This window comes from Phyllostomus discolor, chromosome 11 (genome assembly GCF_004126475.2).
Source record: "Phyllostomus discolor isolate MPI-MPIP mPhyDis1 chromosome 11, mPhyDis1.pri.v3, whole genome shotgun sequence".
Taxonomy (NCBI): Eukaryota; Metazoa; Chordata; class Mammalia; order Chiroptera; family Phyllostomidae; genus Phyllostomus; species Phyllostomus discolor.
This window is the reverse complement of record NC_040913.2, coordinates 86,173,984-86,192,238: the sequence shown is the minus strand read 5'-3', so window position 1 is coordinate 86,192,238 and position 18,255 is coordinate 86,173,984. Positions and strand designations below refer to the sequence as shown.

The following is an 18,255-nucleotide window of genomic DNA, read 5'->3' as shown; positions in this document are numbered from 1 at the left end:
CTGTGGCCCTTTGCATGTTGTCTACAGGAATGGGGGCTGGGAGAGCCAATGCAAAAAAAAAAAAAAGCTAATATTCTGGCCACTGCTGTGGCCATAACAGACCATCCTTTACCTCTGACCCCGATGTCTCGTGCCTTCCGCTGGAACTCATACAGCTGGCTAATGTATGTAGTAGCTTATGAGTGTGGTGAGATCTCACACTGCTGACAGTTCTTGATTATATACATTAGTTTTTTTTAATTACAGTTCTTGACTATATATAGTCAAGACCATATATATGTGTGTATATATATATATATATATATATAAGTTTTTTAGTTAGAAATTGTAATTAAGTATACATACCTAATCTCTAAATTAAAAAAAACTAATCTACTCTTACAGAGTAATTGTAATCATATGTAAAGGCAAACTTAAAATTATTTTGTAGGAAAAAAAGTCCTTGGACAAAGGAGTTTGAAACATTGATTTTAGAAATTTATTTACACATCTTGAATGGAAGCAATTGATATAGTTTACTTGGGATGCCTGGGGAAAGAGAAAGAATTTGTTGTAAGGTGGGAGTGTCAAGTATACTTCAGAAAAATAGTAATTAAAACCTCTCTGCTTGCTCCCCAAGTTGCTTTGTGCATATTCAATGTACAGAAGTAATTATCAATAAAATAACATGAATTCTATTGAAAGAGCAAAACCTGTAAATCTACTACAAAACAAACTGGATACAAATCTTACAAAATGTATTGTATCCATCTTAAAAGTTCCCATCTTATTACTGTTCTCTGACTAGTGCCCCACAGGCTACAGAGAGCTCAGAAACTTGCTATCGACCCACCAGAGTGTACATACCTTTCCCATCAGGAGCTGAAGGCCTGTACCTGGGCCTGGAGGTGTCTTCGTAAGTGTCGTAGCTGTCGAAATGGAATTTCTCTCTTCTTGAAATGCGACCCATTTCCGACAGGTTCCCACGCTGGCCACAGATTTTCTCACTGAGATTCAAGTATTCTCTTCGAAGGTTGCGCATCTCAAATTCCAAGGTATCTCGTTCGTTCTCTATGCTCCTCACGTAGTTCTCCAAGAGGATTTTGTCTTCCGTGAGCCTACTGATGCTGTTTTCAAAGTTCGCGTTTTCCTGGCTGTGTTTTTTCAGTTCTTCCTTTAGAATCTGATTATCTGCTTTCATTTCCATGACCATTTTTGACAACATTTCACATTCATTGCTCATGTCTGATAGACTGTTCTTATAGATACTTGCTTCGGACTTTGCGTTTTTTATTTCGTTCAGAAAATTCTCTTCTGCCGTGGATCGGTACGTTTGAATGTTCTCGATTTCTCTTTCCATCATTTGTCTCGCAGCGGTAGATTCTTGTAATGTTGTTTCAAGATCAAGTTTATCATTTTTAACTGTTTCTATTATTTGGAGAAGCGTCTCTTGTTCGGTTTTCGCCAATCTTTCTTTCTCCTTTAGCTGCATTATCTCGAGCTGGTTTTCTTTGAGTTCATTTTCAAGGGAGCTTTTTTCCTTGATGAGCTCATATGTTTTCTTCTCTAGCACGTCCTTTTCATCTTGTATCACGAGAATATTTGTTTTCATTGCTTCCATTTCTATGCTCATCCGATTATTTTCATTACGGACAACGGCCATATCATTTTGAGTTTTCTGTTCTTTACTTTTCAGCTGATCTAATGTGTCAATCATTTGTTGCTTCTCCAGAGAAAGTTGGCCATTTTTTTCCTCTAGAGTTTTATTTTGTTCTTCGAGAACATTATATTTACTGATTATTTTTTTCAGTTCTTTAAGACATTCTTTGCCATCTTCTTCTGTTTTAATTAATTTGGATTGAAGGGTGTTCTTTTCGTGAAACAAATTCTTCAGTTGCTTTTCGTACATTTCAATTTTCTGTATCAGAGACTGTGTGGTGAAGACAAGAGATTTTATTTTGGTCTTCAGGGTTAGATTTTCATTCTCTAGTTCGGTTACTTTTTTCTGTATCTGCATAGATTCTTTTAGGTAATTCTGTAAGTACTGAATTTTTGCAACACACTGCTCCGTCACAGAGTGGACTTTGGATGTTTTCTCATTTTCAAATAATGAGCCTCGTTTTGCTGCAAATGGTTGGCTCTCTTTGTCTTTCATTTCATACTTTGTTGGGTCAAAGAACGACAGTGTGTGTTTTGGAAGTCTGGAGTGGAATTTTAAATCTATAGTATTCTTGTTAGCGATAGGAATTTCTTTATTGTTTTTCTCATTCCTTTTTCCCCTGTGTATTTCACTCTTAGATAATTTTTTACATTTCCTACAAAAAGTCAAATGCAGTTTTGACACTGTTCCCCTGAGCGGGAGTAATTTGTTTACTAATGCTTCTAATTCTAAAATTCTCTTTGATTTCATATCTTCATTTAAGTTACTTTCAGTATTTTCTTCCTTAATAAAGTTAGCATTTTCCTTGCGAATGGGGGACAGGTCACATGCCATATTACCTTGAAAATTTGTATCCATTTTTAAAGTTTGAATTTCATTTGTAAGTTCCAGTTCCTTGTCCTGTGACTGCTGAAGCTCTTCCTTCATCTGCCTGATAGAATGGCAAATATCGTCTAAATTTGCACAAAATCCATGCTTGAGGGAAGGCACAGTAGTTTTGGACTTATCCAGAATTACTGTCTCAGCTGGAGACATGACGTGTTGAGGCACATTAGGTAGAAAACTATAAAGGTTATTATAATTCTTGAATACGTCAGAATTTTCTGAAGAGCTCATCGTTACGTTTGAAGCTGAATTATCTGTTGGAGTTCTCAGAGTTGGTATGTCCTTGGAATGTATGTGGGGTGGGAGATGCAGACCCTGAGAGAGACCGTTCATGCTATTGCTGCTGAATTTTTCTTCCACTGAATGAAGAGTCCTCGAATCCTCAAAATGATGAATTTTCCCCATGGAAAGGATTTCTTCTTGATTCTCTATAGGCTAGTAACAATAAAAAGCACATGATAAATGTATTGTCATTTGCCACATGACCAAACACAGATAATGTTTTGTGGAGAATTTATATTTGCAAACAAACAAACAAACAAACATTTAATCATTTCTACAACAAAGAAGCCTAACAGGTGTGATTGATTTTCTCTGGGCAATCGAACAACAGTTGAGATCTACAACTCTCGTCTTAACAATATGCTTAGAAGTTGTACTTATTTCCTTAGCAGGCGAGATCCATGGATCAACCCCTCAATTTCAGAAATAGACGTTTGGCATCTCTCAGGAGACCATCCTTGATAGACTGGAAAGATAGGAGCAATAGGACAAATGGAAATTTAAGGAGAATGAATAGTTCCGCCGCTGGGCTATCCGTGCACCTTGGCTTGCGGTCCGAGTTTCAGATGATTCGAGGGTTGCGACTGTCCTGGAGAATGTGGGTTCTAATCATACAGACACGGGGACGGTGGTTTGGGCCTGCCCCAAGGAATCACCCCGGGTCTGGGTTGGTCCTAAAGTAGAAAAACTCAATCAAAAGTGGACAGATGGGCTGTAAAATGGCCTCATGTTTCAGTTCTTTTGGGATCTTTTGGTCTGGACTGAGTTAAGTACCCCTTCTACACTCTCCTGAGTGAGGGCAATGGGATGCCACAGAAGTATGGGGGTAAATGCACATCTTCTAGGGTTTTCAAGGGCAGGAATTTCCCTATTTTCATCTCTGACGGTCCAATCACCCTGTGAGGCAGGGGAAAATGTAAAGTTGAAGGTAACCTGGTGGCGGTAACATTTTTGAAATTCCTACATATAGAATGATTTTGTACAGAATAACGTACCTTTTCAATGTGTGTGTTGAATACTAGATTTCTTTCAGAGCTAAACTGTGGGTTTTCTACTTCAATAATACTTTTGTTCAATATTTCACTGATTTCAGACTGTACCTTTAAAAGATAAATTGAGAATGTTAGGATTTAATTTCAGGTTTATAAACATGTATGAAGGTACAGGAATAATCGATATTATAATTAAAAGATATCTTTTAATTTCCTGCACATAAAAATTCTTTCCCATCCCATAACATATAAAATAAATTTAATTTATTATAATCTCTATAATTAAAGATATCAAATTGTACCTTCATGATGTGATTATAAAATTAGAAAGACTCAACTTAGGAAAACAATAAAATCTTCAGCAATTCAGATAATTCTACATGCTTGATTTTTATATTGTTGAACAATCAGAGACCTTTGACCTGTGACATCAGAATGGAACCCACTCTGCCAGCCTCAGGAATGTATCTTCTCTCCCCATTCCCCTGCAATTGCTTTCAGTGCAAGAATATTGGGGGGGGGGAGCTTACATGGGGTGTTCAGTGAATACGTGCTGGCTTCTGCACCCCAGTGTTCATGCCCTAACCTTCTCTTAGCAACACCCAGTATTTCTTCTGGAGAAAGTCCCTGTGCCTTGGGTGGTGCTAATCCGGCTCCCAGCTCCAGCGGGGTGGGTGGCTCTGTGCCAGCCGGGCCCAGCGGTGGCCCCCTTCACACAGGGACTGGTGGTCCAGGCATCCCATAGGACACAGGCCAAGAACCTCAGTGTAAACTGGTCAGAGAGACAAGCACGGCCCTTCTCTGGCTGCCCAGAATCTGGAGGGATGCAGGCAAAGCAGATCGGGGTGTGGCTGTTTCCTTGACAACAGGAGTCCGGATCACATGGACGCAGCCATCCCCACGTGAAAATCCCTAGGATTTCCAGTTACCCGAGCTAATGCACGTTCTCCCTTGGTTTGGGTTCGAGTTTAGGTCACTTTTAACGAGAGTCCCTACTGGCAGTCCCTATTGGTAGCACTTTTAAACATGTTTTAAAAAATCAGCGAGTGCTACTTCTTTTTGTCTTAAATCCAGATATAACAGAATATTGCTTTCTCCAGATTTTGAGCCTAGAAAATGCTGCGACCCCTGTCCAGTAATCAGTGGGCCGGTGAGAAATGTGGGTGGTGCCTTAGGTTTCGGTATCTCCTGCGTGTGGCTTAGCTGAAACATACCATGCTGACATTCTGCAGGGTCTGTATCCGGAGAGCCTGAAACGATTCCAGTTGATGCTGAAGGGCCTTTAACGAGATGAAACGAGGCGTGAGACTGAGTGCTTTTGCTAGGTGAACATGTACTTGAACTGTTACATACTTTTTCATATCCCCAGAGATGCCATTTGCCAGAAAGGACCACATGAGGGTCAGGTGACTCCCATTCTTCGTCGTTCTTGCTAACTCTCCAAGGTGTTTTCATGAAGGGTTGGTTTTTTTTTTTTTTGTGAATAACCCAAATGCATTTAGGAAGTATTTATTCTGAAAAACATCAGCCTTGACACACATATTCGGAGAAAATAAAATGAAATATACTCACTTTTAATGCTGATTGTGGTTGAAGTTGATTTTCTGATTCTGATACGCAGCCAAATTCTAAAGAGAACATTTCGACAACCAGGTGATTTAATTCCGAAGTTTGGTTTTTAAACAACTGCCATGGAGAGCAGTCTCCTAACTTTTGGGGACGGCGGGGAGAAGAGATGAAGGGAATCCGAGGTTCCCTTTAGGAAGAACCTGATGCTACTCACATGATACGTTTAAGAAACAATTATTTTCACTCAAAATATCTAGCTGAGGTTGTCATAGTGGTTTTATCTTTAGAATCATTAACTTGTAACACCCAAACCTGAAACTTTCAAAAATTCAAATATCTCCATTTCTGGGATACAGACTTTTTTTTTTTTTTTTTTTTTTTTTTGGTAAAACTACCACTAATCCTTGTGCTGTGGAGACCCTGGGCAAACTACTGTGTAGGTTGCTGTGTCTATGAAACAACCATGTCGTGTTTTTTCTCCTTACCCTGAAAACAAGTTGGATCAACGGAGCACCATTTCAGTCGTGCTCTTAAAGTGGTACACACACCCATGCACGTGGTCCCCCCTAGGCAGTCGACTGCAGACCTCCATCAGGGAGAGATGACAGCAGTTGGTGGACTCACAGCCCTCCCTGTGCAAATGTGTGGCTGCTTGCTTTGTGAATATTTATACAAGAATTTTTTAAAAAATAGCATGCAGTGTCCTGCAGGAAATGGAAGTAGGATAGAATGTGTCCCAGGGCTGACTACTGCTGCCCTGAGCGGAGGTTTTGAAGTCGGTCGGCTCGTCTTCTTCTTCGTCTTCTTCTTCGGGATGGCAGCCTGCCAGATCTTACAGGTGACGACTGAGGCAAAGAGCAAGACGCCCCGCCCACCTCCCCGCCCCCCTCCCTTCCCTGCCCTCTGGCCGCACCACCCAGAGGCCAACTCTAGTTCAGGGCCTGGGCCCTTGGAACCGGTTGGAAGACCCCACCTCCGTCGGAGGGCAGGGAGGGACAGCCCGGGCACTTGGGTGTTGCTCAGCTTCGCCGCTCCCCGGGGAAAAACAGGCGTCTGAAGCGTCTATGTCAGGGGGAGCGAAGGGAACCCCCGTGAGCTCCGGGCCAGTGCGGCCAAGGCCAAGCGTCCCAAAGCTGGGCAGACTGTAAACACCCTGCTGATGGACTCCCACAGCTCAAATTGCAAATCAGAACGAGCGGGTCGCCTGGGATCCCACGGCCCAGAACGAACTGTGTTAATTTCGAGTCCGCGCCCTCCCGGTGCGCAAATGTGGGGAAAGCAGAATGATTTTGGAACGGTGGGATCATATCATTCGCACTGTTTTTAAACAAATTAGGTTTACTCAATAGAATAAATGCTGTAAATTCATGCTGTATTCAGATTTGTTTCCTCTACGTGAGAGATTATTTCCTGCGAGATCACTCTAAACTAATGAAAATATATCACGAAGAGGATTACGAGACTGGAATTTTAACGTTTTTTAGCAACAGACATTTCTGTTGTAGTCAGTGTCGCTTTGCTCCCTGCCGAGCAAGGGAGTGAGTTAGGAGAGGTCAGCACCACACTTCCCCCACAGCGCCTCTCCCCACTCTTCAGGCTATTTGCTAGTTACGTTGTTTTCACGCCGAGAAGTTTTGTGATGTCCAATTTTCTTCCGTCACCATAACGCCCACAAAGCTATGTTAACACCACGATGGGCCATTGTTACTGTAAACAGCTTCAGCCCCACTCTGTTCCGAACCCATCTGCTGTCCGGAATCCCGTTCCTCCCTGCACCTGCAGCCTCGGCCTCCCGTCTCTGCATGGACTTCCTGTCTGCTTAGGAGGACTTGCAAGTAAGTTCAAGGTTCAAAGCAGGATTTCTTTTGCGGAAACCAAATAAGAAATACAGGGCCAAAAGAAATGCAGAGACATAGTCAGAGAATACAGGAGAGAAGAGACTGTGAAGAAAGAACAGGGAGTTTTCATCCTGGCTTAGATTTCCTGTCGCTTGTACCCGAGACCCTGCCTCTGCCCGCTCTTTCTCTATCACCTTGGAGAGTTTGCACAGCTACCGGGCTGCTGCTGTCACAGGGCTCGTGGCCGCCTGAGTGCCTGTGCTCAGAGTGTCTGTCATCTCATCGTCCTCCCTGAGTCCCTCCGGTCTCAGGAGCCACTGTGCTTTCCTTTGCGCTTTTCTGTGGCCTCACCTGTGGGTGGGGGGACCTGGGGGGAGGGGAGATGCTCCGGAGGCTGTGACGTCTTCGTGGGAGGACGTGACCTCTGCAGCCCTGGGGTTGTTCCCCCAGACTTTGAAATCTAGTGGGCGGTGTATCCTATTTCCATGGGGACGCGCTCTCTTGATGGGGATCCGTACAGGACGCGGAGTCCGCGGCCAGGGTTGCCCCGTGTGGTTGTGCAGGTTGTTCACGGCACCGGGCGCCCGGCCAGGAGGGCGTGCGAGGGCTGGGTTCACCCCGCGCTCGGCTCCGCCCCGCTAACCGCACCTGCGTGGGTTTACCCCCAGCGGGAGGAGGGTGCGTCTCTCCCCGCACCGCACAGCGGCCCCTCCGCGGGCTGGTGGGGGCCTCTCCCGAGCGTTTCGTTTCCTCCCCTTCCGGCCAACTGGGCGCCTGTGGATGAGCCTCCAGCTGTTCCCATCTGCTCCGCAGCAGCTCCTCTCCACCACCCAAACCCCGATGCGCAGAAAGGCCGCACTTGCTCCTCCTTCTGCATTCCCGTCGGCAGGGTGTGGCGGGGGGGGGGGGGCGGGGGGAGCACTCGTGAGTATTTCACTTGCTTGGCTGCTCCGGAAGGTCAAGGCGGAGTGAGGAGCCAGGCTCCAGTTTGCTCGGCCACGATCTTCTGTTCTCATCTCCAGCTTCCACTTTCTAATTGAATGTCCCGGGCAGGTGCCCCCTTCCTTCTCAGTTGCTACTGGTGATGTTTTTATGAGTTTTCCAGCTTTCTTAAAAAAATTTGTTTGGTGGTTGTTCATTTCATCTGGTTCTAGGGGAGGGAGGCCTGGGATCTTGCGTGGCTCTAAAGTCTCTACGTGAAAGCGTAGAAAAGTGTTTCTGAGTGCATGATTTAGCCTGAAGTCCTGTTTCAGGTTTGAGTGGTTTTGTGTGGCTCTAAAGTCTCGTCGTGAAAGTGTAGAAAAATGTTTCTGAGTGCATGACTTAGCCTGAAGTCCTGTTTCACGTTTGAGTGGTTTTGTGTGGTTCTACAAATCTCATCGTGAAAGTGCAGGAACGTCTTTAGGAGTTGACGGTTTGGCCTGAAGTCGGCTTTCCCGTGTCGGTGGGCCACTCCCTCACACTCCGGTGCCCACTCTGCGGCGGGCCCTGCTGTGGGTCTGCAGGCAGGCAGGCAGGGCACGCGAGAGTGCGGCCCCTGCATGCACGGTGCCTCCGTCCTGACGGAGCACACAGGGGAAAACGCAGACAAAGAAGCGAACCCGGTACTCTCCAACAGCGGTAAGTGACTCAGGGAAAACGAGCTAATGCGGCCGTGAGTGAGGCTGGTTAGGGAAGGCCTGTCTGCTCCTCTGACTCCCGCGTCCCAAGGAGGGACCAGCTGTGGGAACAGCCGGGGGCAAAGACTGGGAGCAGAGGGAGCAGCCAGGTCCTGAAGCAGAGCAGGCTTCTGGTTGCAGAGCAGAAGGAGGGCCAGCCGGCCGCCGCTTACCCAGCAGACAGGAGCTCGGTGAGGTGAGAGGTCAGGGAGAGCTGGCCCAGGTCACGTGGGGCCTCGAGGGCGGGCTGTGGGGGGGGGGTCTGGCTTTGATTTTCAGGGGAGGGGAAGCATCGGGGGTCCCAGTCACGAGGATGATTTGATCTGACGCTCTGGGCGTGGTAGTAACGGGTGGCGAGGTGGCTGCTGTAGGGCCACTGCGAAGGTCCAAGTGAGAGACAGGGTGGCTGGGGCTAGAACGGGCTGGGGGAGGAGGGGGAAAACAGGCGGGTTCATACTGTGTTTTGGGGATGCAACCAGCGGCATTGCTGGAGGGTTAGACGTGGCCAGGGACTAGAAGGAAGGAGGACCCTCCCTCCAGTTTTTGGTGAGAGCAGGTGGATGGATGATGACGTCATTTGCTGACGTGATGAACGGAGTAAGGACGTGAGTTAGGGAAAACACTTTTAGAGACACTGAAGTTAGTTTTTCTGTGAGATATCCGAGTGGCGATGCCAACAGGCCATGGGCTGTTCCGGTCCCTGGTTCTGGCGAGCGGCTTGAACACCGTATTGGGCAGCACAGACATGCCTGCTGGCCGGGGCCAGGGCAGTGCCTGTGTGGCGACAGGGACAGAGCCCAGGTGAAGTGTCTTGAGAAGAGACTGCACCGGGAAAATTCGTTCGGCATCGGCACAGGCAACTCTGTCAGTTTTACCGTGGAAGGTGATACGGTGCCTAATGGGACAGGAGACGTGCCGGGCGAGGTGTAAGATGGAGAACGGCTTTCTAACCGTGGGAGAGTCCAGCATGCCTGCTTGCTGCTGGAATCCTATGGTAGAAAGGAGGAGGAGAAGCATTCTGGAGAAGGAGGGAGGCGAATCGCAGAAGCCGGGGACTTGGGAGTGCCAGGAGAGGTAGGATCTGGAGGCAGTGACGTTGGAGGTGGGCACCTGGATCAGCGGGAGAGGTGGAACAGCAGGTGTGAAGGGGTTTGGGTCAGCGGCTTCTATTTTTTTCCCTGTGGTATGAGATCGGGTCACATGTTGAGAGGCAGAGGCAAGAGGTGTCGACATGAGAAGAGTGAAATAGTGTCTTGGAGAGGGTTTGGAGAAGCATTTTCTGGGAAATAAAGTAAGTTTTCCAACTAGCGCTGAGATCCGTGGCGTGACTCAGAAGGGCGTGCTTTTCCCGGCAATGTTCAGATGATTCAGGGAAGACGCGGAGTGGGCAGGGAGGCAGACTTTTCTACTTTTAAAAGCTAGTTAAAATCATATTTTGTTTTTCTTAAGAGTTTCCTATGACTGCTGCTGATGCCTAAAGGAAAGACGATTTTAAGATTTAGCAATGCTTACTCAAGAAACCATGCAGAATCATGGGACTCCCAAACGGGAAGAGAGATGGTCAGAGAATCACGGGAGAGAGAACACAGGCACACATGGCCATTCGCTACGACCCTGGTCCGCAGACAGTGCTGGGGGCGCTACAGACTCAGGAGAAGGTTAGGTCCCAGCCCCGAAGAAGCTTATCCTCTTGGGAAGGCAAGAAATACTATTCATATCATATGAGTCTTCACTTCTCTGTTTCACGCTTAAGTGTCAGAAGTGAAAAACAAAATAATCGCCAGGGGAGTGACTCCTGAGTCAGGTCAGTGAAGGTAAGGGGGGATTCATTCGGAAGCTGACAGAAGATGATGGCGTATTCGGGGTGCGCAGGAGCCATCAAGTGCGCACATGTAGCTAACGGACGGGCTTTATACACGCTGAAGATGCCCTGTAGCCAAAGCCTTGTCATTCTCGGGTTCAGATCCTGAGTTTTGCGGTGACAACTCCGATGCATTCCTAGAAGGAGCTGTTCTGCAAAGCCTTGGGTGGTGGGGTGCTACCTGCCCCAGGCCTTGCCATGGGAGCCGCGGGCTGGAATCACACGCGCTGTGAGGGGCAGTTCTAGGCAGTGTCCAGTCTCCAGGTACACCCCTCGGCACGGCGCTTGGTGCACAGTCCACGCCCAAGCAACGTTTCACCGTCACTCAGAGGCAAGCGCTTTGTCAGCATGATGATGATTCCCTATGTTTAAAATTTCCACTCGTGATGGAGAGGGGGATGGCTGCTCAGAGCTCTTGGAGGCACCCCGTTTTGGTCCGAATAAACCCCAAATCCTCACGTGGAACAGTTGAGCCCCTCCCCAAGAGTTTGCTCTCTGAACTCTTCTCCTGCCCCCTCCTGACTCCTCTGCTCTGGACCCTTGGCTGTTCCCAGACGAGCCGGGCAGGCCGCTGCCCCAGGGCCTTCGTAGCTGCCGCCTTCTGCCTGGAATGCCCTCACCCCGGACACCTGCCTTGAATCCTCCATCTTTTCTTTGAATCTTGGCTCAGATGTTTCCTGTTCAGCGAGGTCTGCCCCTGCCCTACTTGAAATAGAATCGCACACCCCACCCACCTCTGGGTCCCCTGCCCCCCTCCTTGCCTTCCTTTCCTGGTAGGATTTACTTCCATCTCACACATAATATCCTTTGTCACTCCCACGAGGAGGCACGTTTCATGTGGACGGGGATCATGTGTGTGTTCTGTTCACTGTTGGATCTCCAGCACCTAGGACAGCGCCTGCTCACAAATACGTGTTGGCTGAAGGAATGACTGACAGCCGGGGGGTGGGGTGGGGCGCAGGGTGCTCAGAACCACGCACGGGGCATCCTGAAGTCTGGAAGTCTCTCTCACATCCCCATCCAATACATCGAGGGCTGGCTAGGCTAATTCCTTGTTCTTCTACTTTTATTTATTTATTTTTATGATGCAGGTTTCATTTATTTTTTGTTCTTTTAAAATCAAAGAGACTTAGCCCTGGCTGGCGTGGCTTAGTGGACTGAGCGCAGGCTGCGAACCAAAGTGTCACAGGTTCGATTCCCAGTCAGGTCACATGCCTGGGTTGCAGGCCATGACCCCCAGCAACCGCACATTGATGTTTCTCTTTCTCTCTTTCTCCCTCCTTTCCCTCTCTAAAAATAAATAAATAAAATCTTAAAAAGAAGAGTCCTTTTCTTAAAAAAAAATCAAAGAGACCAGAAATATTACATGAGCTCTTGTAACTCAGCTTTATGTATGCAAATCAGGCCAGTATTCTGCAGTACTCAGGACACGGGTCCTTGGTGACAGTGAGGCATAAATAGAAAAACAGAATGGGGAGGGGCAGAGTCTCCCCTGCTGATCTGGTCCTTAGGGCACTGGCGTCCCGAATCCCCACGCCTTGGTCTTTCCTGGCACATCTCACTGAGCACCGGGCGCTTCTGAGAGGTGTGCAGCCCGAGGCTTCTGTCCGCAAGGGGAGACTCTGAGGTTCTCGGGTTCCCCCAGCTGGGTCTGTACACTCACTTTACCCCGTGGTTCACGTGCAGCTTGAAAAACTGGAGCTCTTTGGTCATTTCCAACACCCTCCCCACGGAACATCCTGTAGTCCACACTGTTTATTATAGAAAGCATTAACTTTTGGAAAAAGTATATTATCTTTGTAGTGTCTCGAAAAAGTCAACAGCTCTTACTTGGTATCGAGAGACCTGGTGTCATCTAAGGTGTTGTTGAATACCTACCCTGCTGAATACCAGGCTCTCTCACTTGCTGCCTGTGTGACCTTGGGGAGTTCGTTAACCTCTCTGTGACTCAGTTTCCTCACTTGTAATATGGGGATAATGGTAGTAACTACTTCTCAGCGTTGTTGTGAGATTAAATGAGTTGGTACATTTAAATGCGTTGAGCGATATCTGGCATCAAGTAGTGTGTCGTTTTTGCTATGATTAGTACCATATAATCGTGACCTGAAGTGCATATGTGCGGGAAGCACCCCAATCAAGTGAATGGATTGTGGCATTCACCCGATGCCTGCAGTAAAAGGGCGGACCGTTTCTCACCGCCCTCGGAGCTTTGGACCTGGAGGTCTTACCTGTTTCACTGCCACCGCTTTCCTTTATGCACTCAGAGGAATTGAGGATCTTGGATGCTGAAAGGAGGACGCAGTCAACTTCATCCTTGTCCTGATGATGCTTTTCTGTAACAGAACCAGACACGGCTTTTGGTTTTGTTGGGAGAAGGGAGGCGAGGCGTGGGGATTCGGGACGCCGACGCCCTAAGCGGCCACGGGAGGGCGCGCTGGGGCCACGCAGCGCGGCTGGACCCGGTGACGGGAGGCTGGGAGCTACCGCAGGGCGCAAGGATGGAGGCGGCACTTTTCTCGGGGTGAGGCGGGTATGCGGCTTGTCAAGAAAATCACACTCCAGACTGGGCCCGTTTAGGGGATGTAGGGGCCGGTCCAGGGGAGGCGGCACCCTCCGCCACTCATCCACCGTCCACGGGTCCCCATCAAGGGACGGCACCCTGTCCGGGCTCTTACCGGGGCTCATTGCTGCTGCTCAAGCTCTCTTTTCGTCCCAACTGCCTCCCCCCACACATTCCGCTCAGTTGCTTCGCGCTGGGGCAGCCCGTTGCCTGGTAACGGGGTGGCCTGGATGCACGCGCGCACGCGGGCACCAGCCTGGGTGGGGGTAGGGGGAGGAGGAAGGTGCGCGCTTGGATGGGGGTCCTGCGTCTGGGATGGCCCGCGGGAGCCGCTTCGGGCACAGCTGCGTGGTGAGAAGGTCCCAGCGTTTGCCGTGCTCTCCAGAACCCAGGGACAACCTCACTGGGGCGCGTTCATGCTCACCACGCCCTCCCTGCTGACCCAGAACTTGTAGGACCGAAGCCGTGTCGGGAAGGGACTGTTTGGAGACACCCAGACACCTAGGAACGTTTTGCCTTCTTTCTTATCGCAGCTTCATTGTTTGTTTCACCGTTTCCGCCCTCCAGTTTCAAACCATCCGTCAGAGCAGTAAAGGACTTCTGTTTGCCATGGTGAAAAGAAGACCCCATTACCAGTAACGAACTTAAAATCACAGTGTATTAACATACGCACGTGACAGCTGCCCCAGAGGCGCAGGCCCTCCTCTGTCCAAGCGCGCTGATTCGCCGGCACCTGGGGAAACCCCTCGCTAAAGAGGGGCGTTGGCGTTGGTGCTGGCGCTGGGTCCGCTAAGGCCTGGTCGGTGGCGGTGTGTCTGTGCCGCTGAGCAAATGGCGCTCTTCAAGGAAGCATTTGAAATGAGTAAATACTCATTTTGTAATAACAACCACTACAGATTTCAAAGGGAAAATGTAGACAAAAAAAAAAAAAAAACAACAACCCAAAACAAAACTGCTACACAGTGTCTCATTGCTCCTGGATACACATTAAGGTGTCTCTTATAAAAAGACACTCTTCGGCATGGGCAGGACACTGCCATTGAAATTTGGAGATTAGCGCTGAGACAGTAATCCCATCTAATCCTCAGACCCCACTCAGGCTTCCCCCGCTCTCCGGATGATGTCCTTTGTAAACGCAGAAGGATCCAGCCCAGGATCTCACATGCGTGTGGCTGTCGGGACGGGTCTCTTCACTCAGCTCGTGGGCTCAGCACTTCCTGTCTTACCCAGTGGGTTAGAGTGGGTGATCTTCTGTCGTGGACGTGATTTCTGTGGCCGCTCACATCCCCCTAACTGGGGCCGTGGGGTTCCTCGAGCTGGCTTCTGTGTGCTTTCGACACGTCGCCTTCGATGCTCTTCAGTTCCTTGGCGTGCCCAGCCGTCCCAGGCTCCTCCCGCACTCTGCCAGCCCCAGCCTGCACACTGGTCGTTTCTCCAAGGAGCCTGTGTTTGTTTTAGGGGAGAATGGCTTGTAGCAGCCAGGGTGTGAGTGCCGGGTGTGCCTGTTGCCCTCCGGGTGTAGCTGCCCTCAGACCACCTCAGCGGAGAGCTAGGGAATGTCTCTGTGTGTGTGTGTACATCACACACAGGCACACATGCGCACCCTTATTATTTCTGTATGTTCATCTATGTTGAGTGCCATGAATTCGAGATGCCTCCAGTTCCCATCTGACATCACCGCGTCGTTTCCCGTCTTCCCGTCCCCGCGTGTGTGATTTCCCCTGCCAACGGTGAGAAAGTTGACCCTCATTGTCCTTTATCTATTTATTTACTCGGGCAATGCCAGGCCCTTACCCTAGATCCACGAGGAGCCCCGGGCCCTCCCCTTTAGGTTCCAGGACCCTGCACACTCCCTTCCCCCCTGCTCCCTTCAGACTCTGGACCCCGTGCTGGGCCTCCCCTCCTCCCAGACACACTCCCCACCCCCCTTGAGCTCTGTCACCCGCTGTGGGCCTGCTCTCTGTGGAGAAGACCCGCACGTCCTCCCTGGACTCTGAAACCACACAGCAGCTAGCGCCCCGAGGGGCCGCGCTCCACACCCCGCTCTGCTCTGCACTCTGGTTCCAGGGCTCCCCACGCGTGGGTGCTCTCCTTCCCCTCCCTGGGACTGGACACCAACGTCTCTCCTTGCGAGGCCAGGAGATGGTTCTCCCGTGCTTTATTACAAGCGCTGAATTGTTTCACCATCATGTCTAGATTCACTGTTCATCCGGAGTTGATTTTCACAGAGTCTGTGGCAGGTGTCAATGTCCATTTTTGATGGGTATCCTCTTGACCCCCCATTTATTGTGAAGAACATAGTTTCCCACACCAGGTGTCTACTCGAAGACGTTGTAAGATAATGTTGTTCTTACGGGTGCCCTCCTTCCACCTCCTTGACCCTGAAGGTCCTCATTGCCAAGTTGCTCAAGTCGAGGAAGATGATTATTCACTTGCCAAGAACACACATTCGAATTGGACAAAGGGAGGAACATAGTGAAAGTTTCTTTAGGTTCCAAGATGGAGAAAACCGCATTCTCCCGAGTGAGACCGCGGGGCAGCCCGGGGCCTCTGCCACCCTCCCAGGCTCTTTGCCGGCCGTGGGGCACTCAGCATCTTCGACAGCACACAGGCGTTTGACGCACCACGGAAGGGCCGGGTCGCTGGTGTTCAGAGGGGTCGGGCGAAATGTGCACTGTGCTTGCTGGGGCCGCCTGTGCCTGCGTCCGCTCCCGGGGCACCGACTGGGTCACCATCCCACGTCAAACCAGTAGACGAAGTTTAGAGTCCAGGTGCTCTCTCTGGGGGATGTTAAATTTCCTCCACTCCTGCCGTAATTGGGATCCCAGTGTTTGAGCTTTGGGTGACATATTCTTGCTTACGCTGCCCAGGGCTGCGTCGGGGAAAACCACCGCGTGGAAGGTTGGGAACTTGCCAAACACTCTGTAAACTGGGCAGTGCTGGTTTCCTGGTTCTGAGACCCTGGTTTTGCCCAGACCAGTTTGTTTTAATGTTTTCCCCCTAATGAGTTACAGTTTTAGGTGATAGGACAGCATTTCATCTAAGCTTTACAAGAGTAAGGAGGTAAACACAGTGAACACTAGAGCTGAAAGTTCCTGTTTCCCGATGTGACCTCACGCTTCGTCAGCACGGCCCTCCCAGTGCGGAGCGGCTGCTGCCGGTCCGCTCGGCCTCGGAGCAGACGGACCGTGCGCTGCGCTTTGGCCGGCCACACGCGTCAGCCGTCCCACCGCTGCCCTGACAGTGTCTCAGTTTTCCTTGACTGTGACGTTCATTGCTAAAGGACAGAATTTAATGAAGGCTGTGATGCCCGTGAAAAAAACATCTCTGAGTCACGCGATGCCCGAATCTTTGAACGGTAGCTGCTCGCAGAGAATGCGTCTTCACCTGCTGACCGACAGCTGCAGGTCCGAGGCTCTGCACGCGGTGCGTGAGCCCCACACCCAAACAAGCCGGGCGAGGCTATTCTTAGCCACGTGTCTGCCGACTAGAATGCTTCTGGGTTTATTAGCTGCAGAGGGTCTTGAATCCTGAGATGGCAAGGCTCTCCTCAGTCACAGCTGAGATCTGTAGTGTATGCAAAAATAACCCAACCGCTCCTGGGATGTAACAAATTGGGGCATTTGTCCTAAGGCTAGCGCTTTGGTTGCGGGGGATGGGGGAGCCCTATGTGATGGGGACAGGAAGTCTTGGGTGGATCGTGGGCCACCGGCTGCTCAAGGACCTGACCTCCACACCCAGCCTTCTGTAAGTGTCCTCTAGGGGTCGCTGTCACCTGCTCACGTCTGTACAGGGGAATCCGCCCACCACTCACCAAGGGCAGCCACCAGCTTTGGCCCTCAGGGCGCTGAGTGCCACTGTGAGAAGACTTATTAATAGCAGCGTGATGGGGATACTGAGAGAGTCGAGCTGGTCTGACTCTAAGTCCTTGGATGTGCTAAAGGGAGCGGCGTAGAGAAATAGGAGGTAGCCTGAGCAGGCACAGGTGTTTGAGCGAGAGATATTCTTAGCACGGTTAGAGTTTCCGAGCATGTCTGCACACCGAGGGGAGTGAGTCAGAGAGAGAGAGAGAGGCTGAGTGGGAAAAACAAGCTGGGAAGGGGACGTGAAGAGCAGGGCAGTGGGCATGGCTCGGACCAGGCCGCCAGGGGATTAACAGTCTCCCCTGCTCGCGGAGGTTTGGCGTCCTGCTCAGACGACCCAGAGCCGCCCTGGCCGCGACAGACCGAAGCCCTGGGGATGCCCTTGCCCCCGAAGGAGGCGCTGGGGTCAGACGAGGGCTCTGTTTGTGCTGCTGACTGACGGGGAGCAGCTGAACGCTTTGGTCACGAGTCTTTCATTCTTCCTTAACGTGCAACCCCTTTCCAGTGGGGTGCACGTGCTCCCCCCTGGGCCTCCAGCCCCCGGGTCAGGGGGGCTGGGGTAACCTCTGCAGATACTACCTCGCAGACTTCTGCTGGGAGTCGCCCTGGGGTGCATGACAGTGTGGGGCAGAGCGGGGACAGCCCCGGGGTCAGGTGCCCCTCATACAGCTTCTCCGGTTGCCTCGTAGTAGCAACCCCACCTTTACCCTCCAGCCCACCAATCCCCACGTGTTTTCACGATTCCGGAGGGGGAACTGGGTTGCTTTTCAGTTTTCCCCACTGCTGCTTTGGAGGGTAACTCTTTCAGGTTTTCTGGGTCAGTTATTCATTTGCTCTCTAGCTTCCAAATTTTTAGGTTTGTGTCTTTCCCACATCAAAATACTTTAAAATAACATCTGAGCCAAAAATGTAATGTATTGTAGACCCATTCATGCCTTTGACCTCCAAGTTTCTGATTTGTTTCTGTGGCTCTGTTAATGAATTTCTGTTCGGGTACATGGGTTCTGACTGTGAACTCAAAGGCCTGCTGCTGCCAGGTGGGTGTCCGGCCCCTCCCACTGGATCGAAACCTGGGAAGGGTCAGGGTCAGGGTCAGGGTCAGGGATAT

General features: G+C 50.0%; 1 protein-coding gene across 1 annotated transcript; it reads right to left on the bottom strand.

Annotated features, from left to right (window-relative positions):
* Positions 1 to 325: 325 nt before the first annotated feature.
* CCDC110 (coiled-coil domain containing 110) lies at positions 326 to 13,409 on the bottom strand. Its single transcript, XM_036011111.1, has 5 exons — positions 12,953 to 13,409; positions 5,371 to 5,426; positions 5,013 to 5,078; positions 3,802 to 3,906; positions 326 to 2,959 (listed from the first exon to the last, which is right to left on the bottom strand). The coding sequence occupies exons 1-5, from the start codon at positions 13,407 to 13,409 to the stop codon at positions 821 to 823; spliced, it is 2,823 nt and encodes a 940-aa protein (XP_035867004.1). The 3' UTR covers positions 326 to 820.
* Positions 13,410 to 18,255: the final 4,846 nt, after the last annotated feature.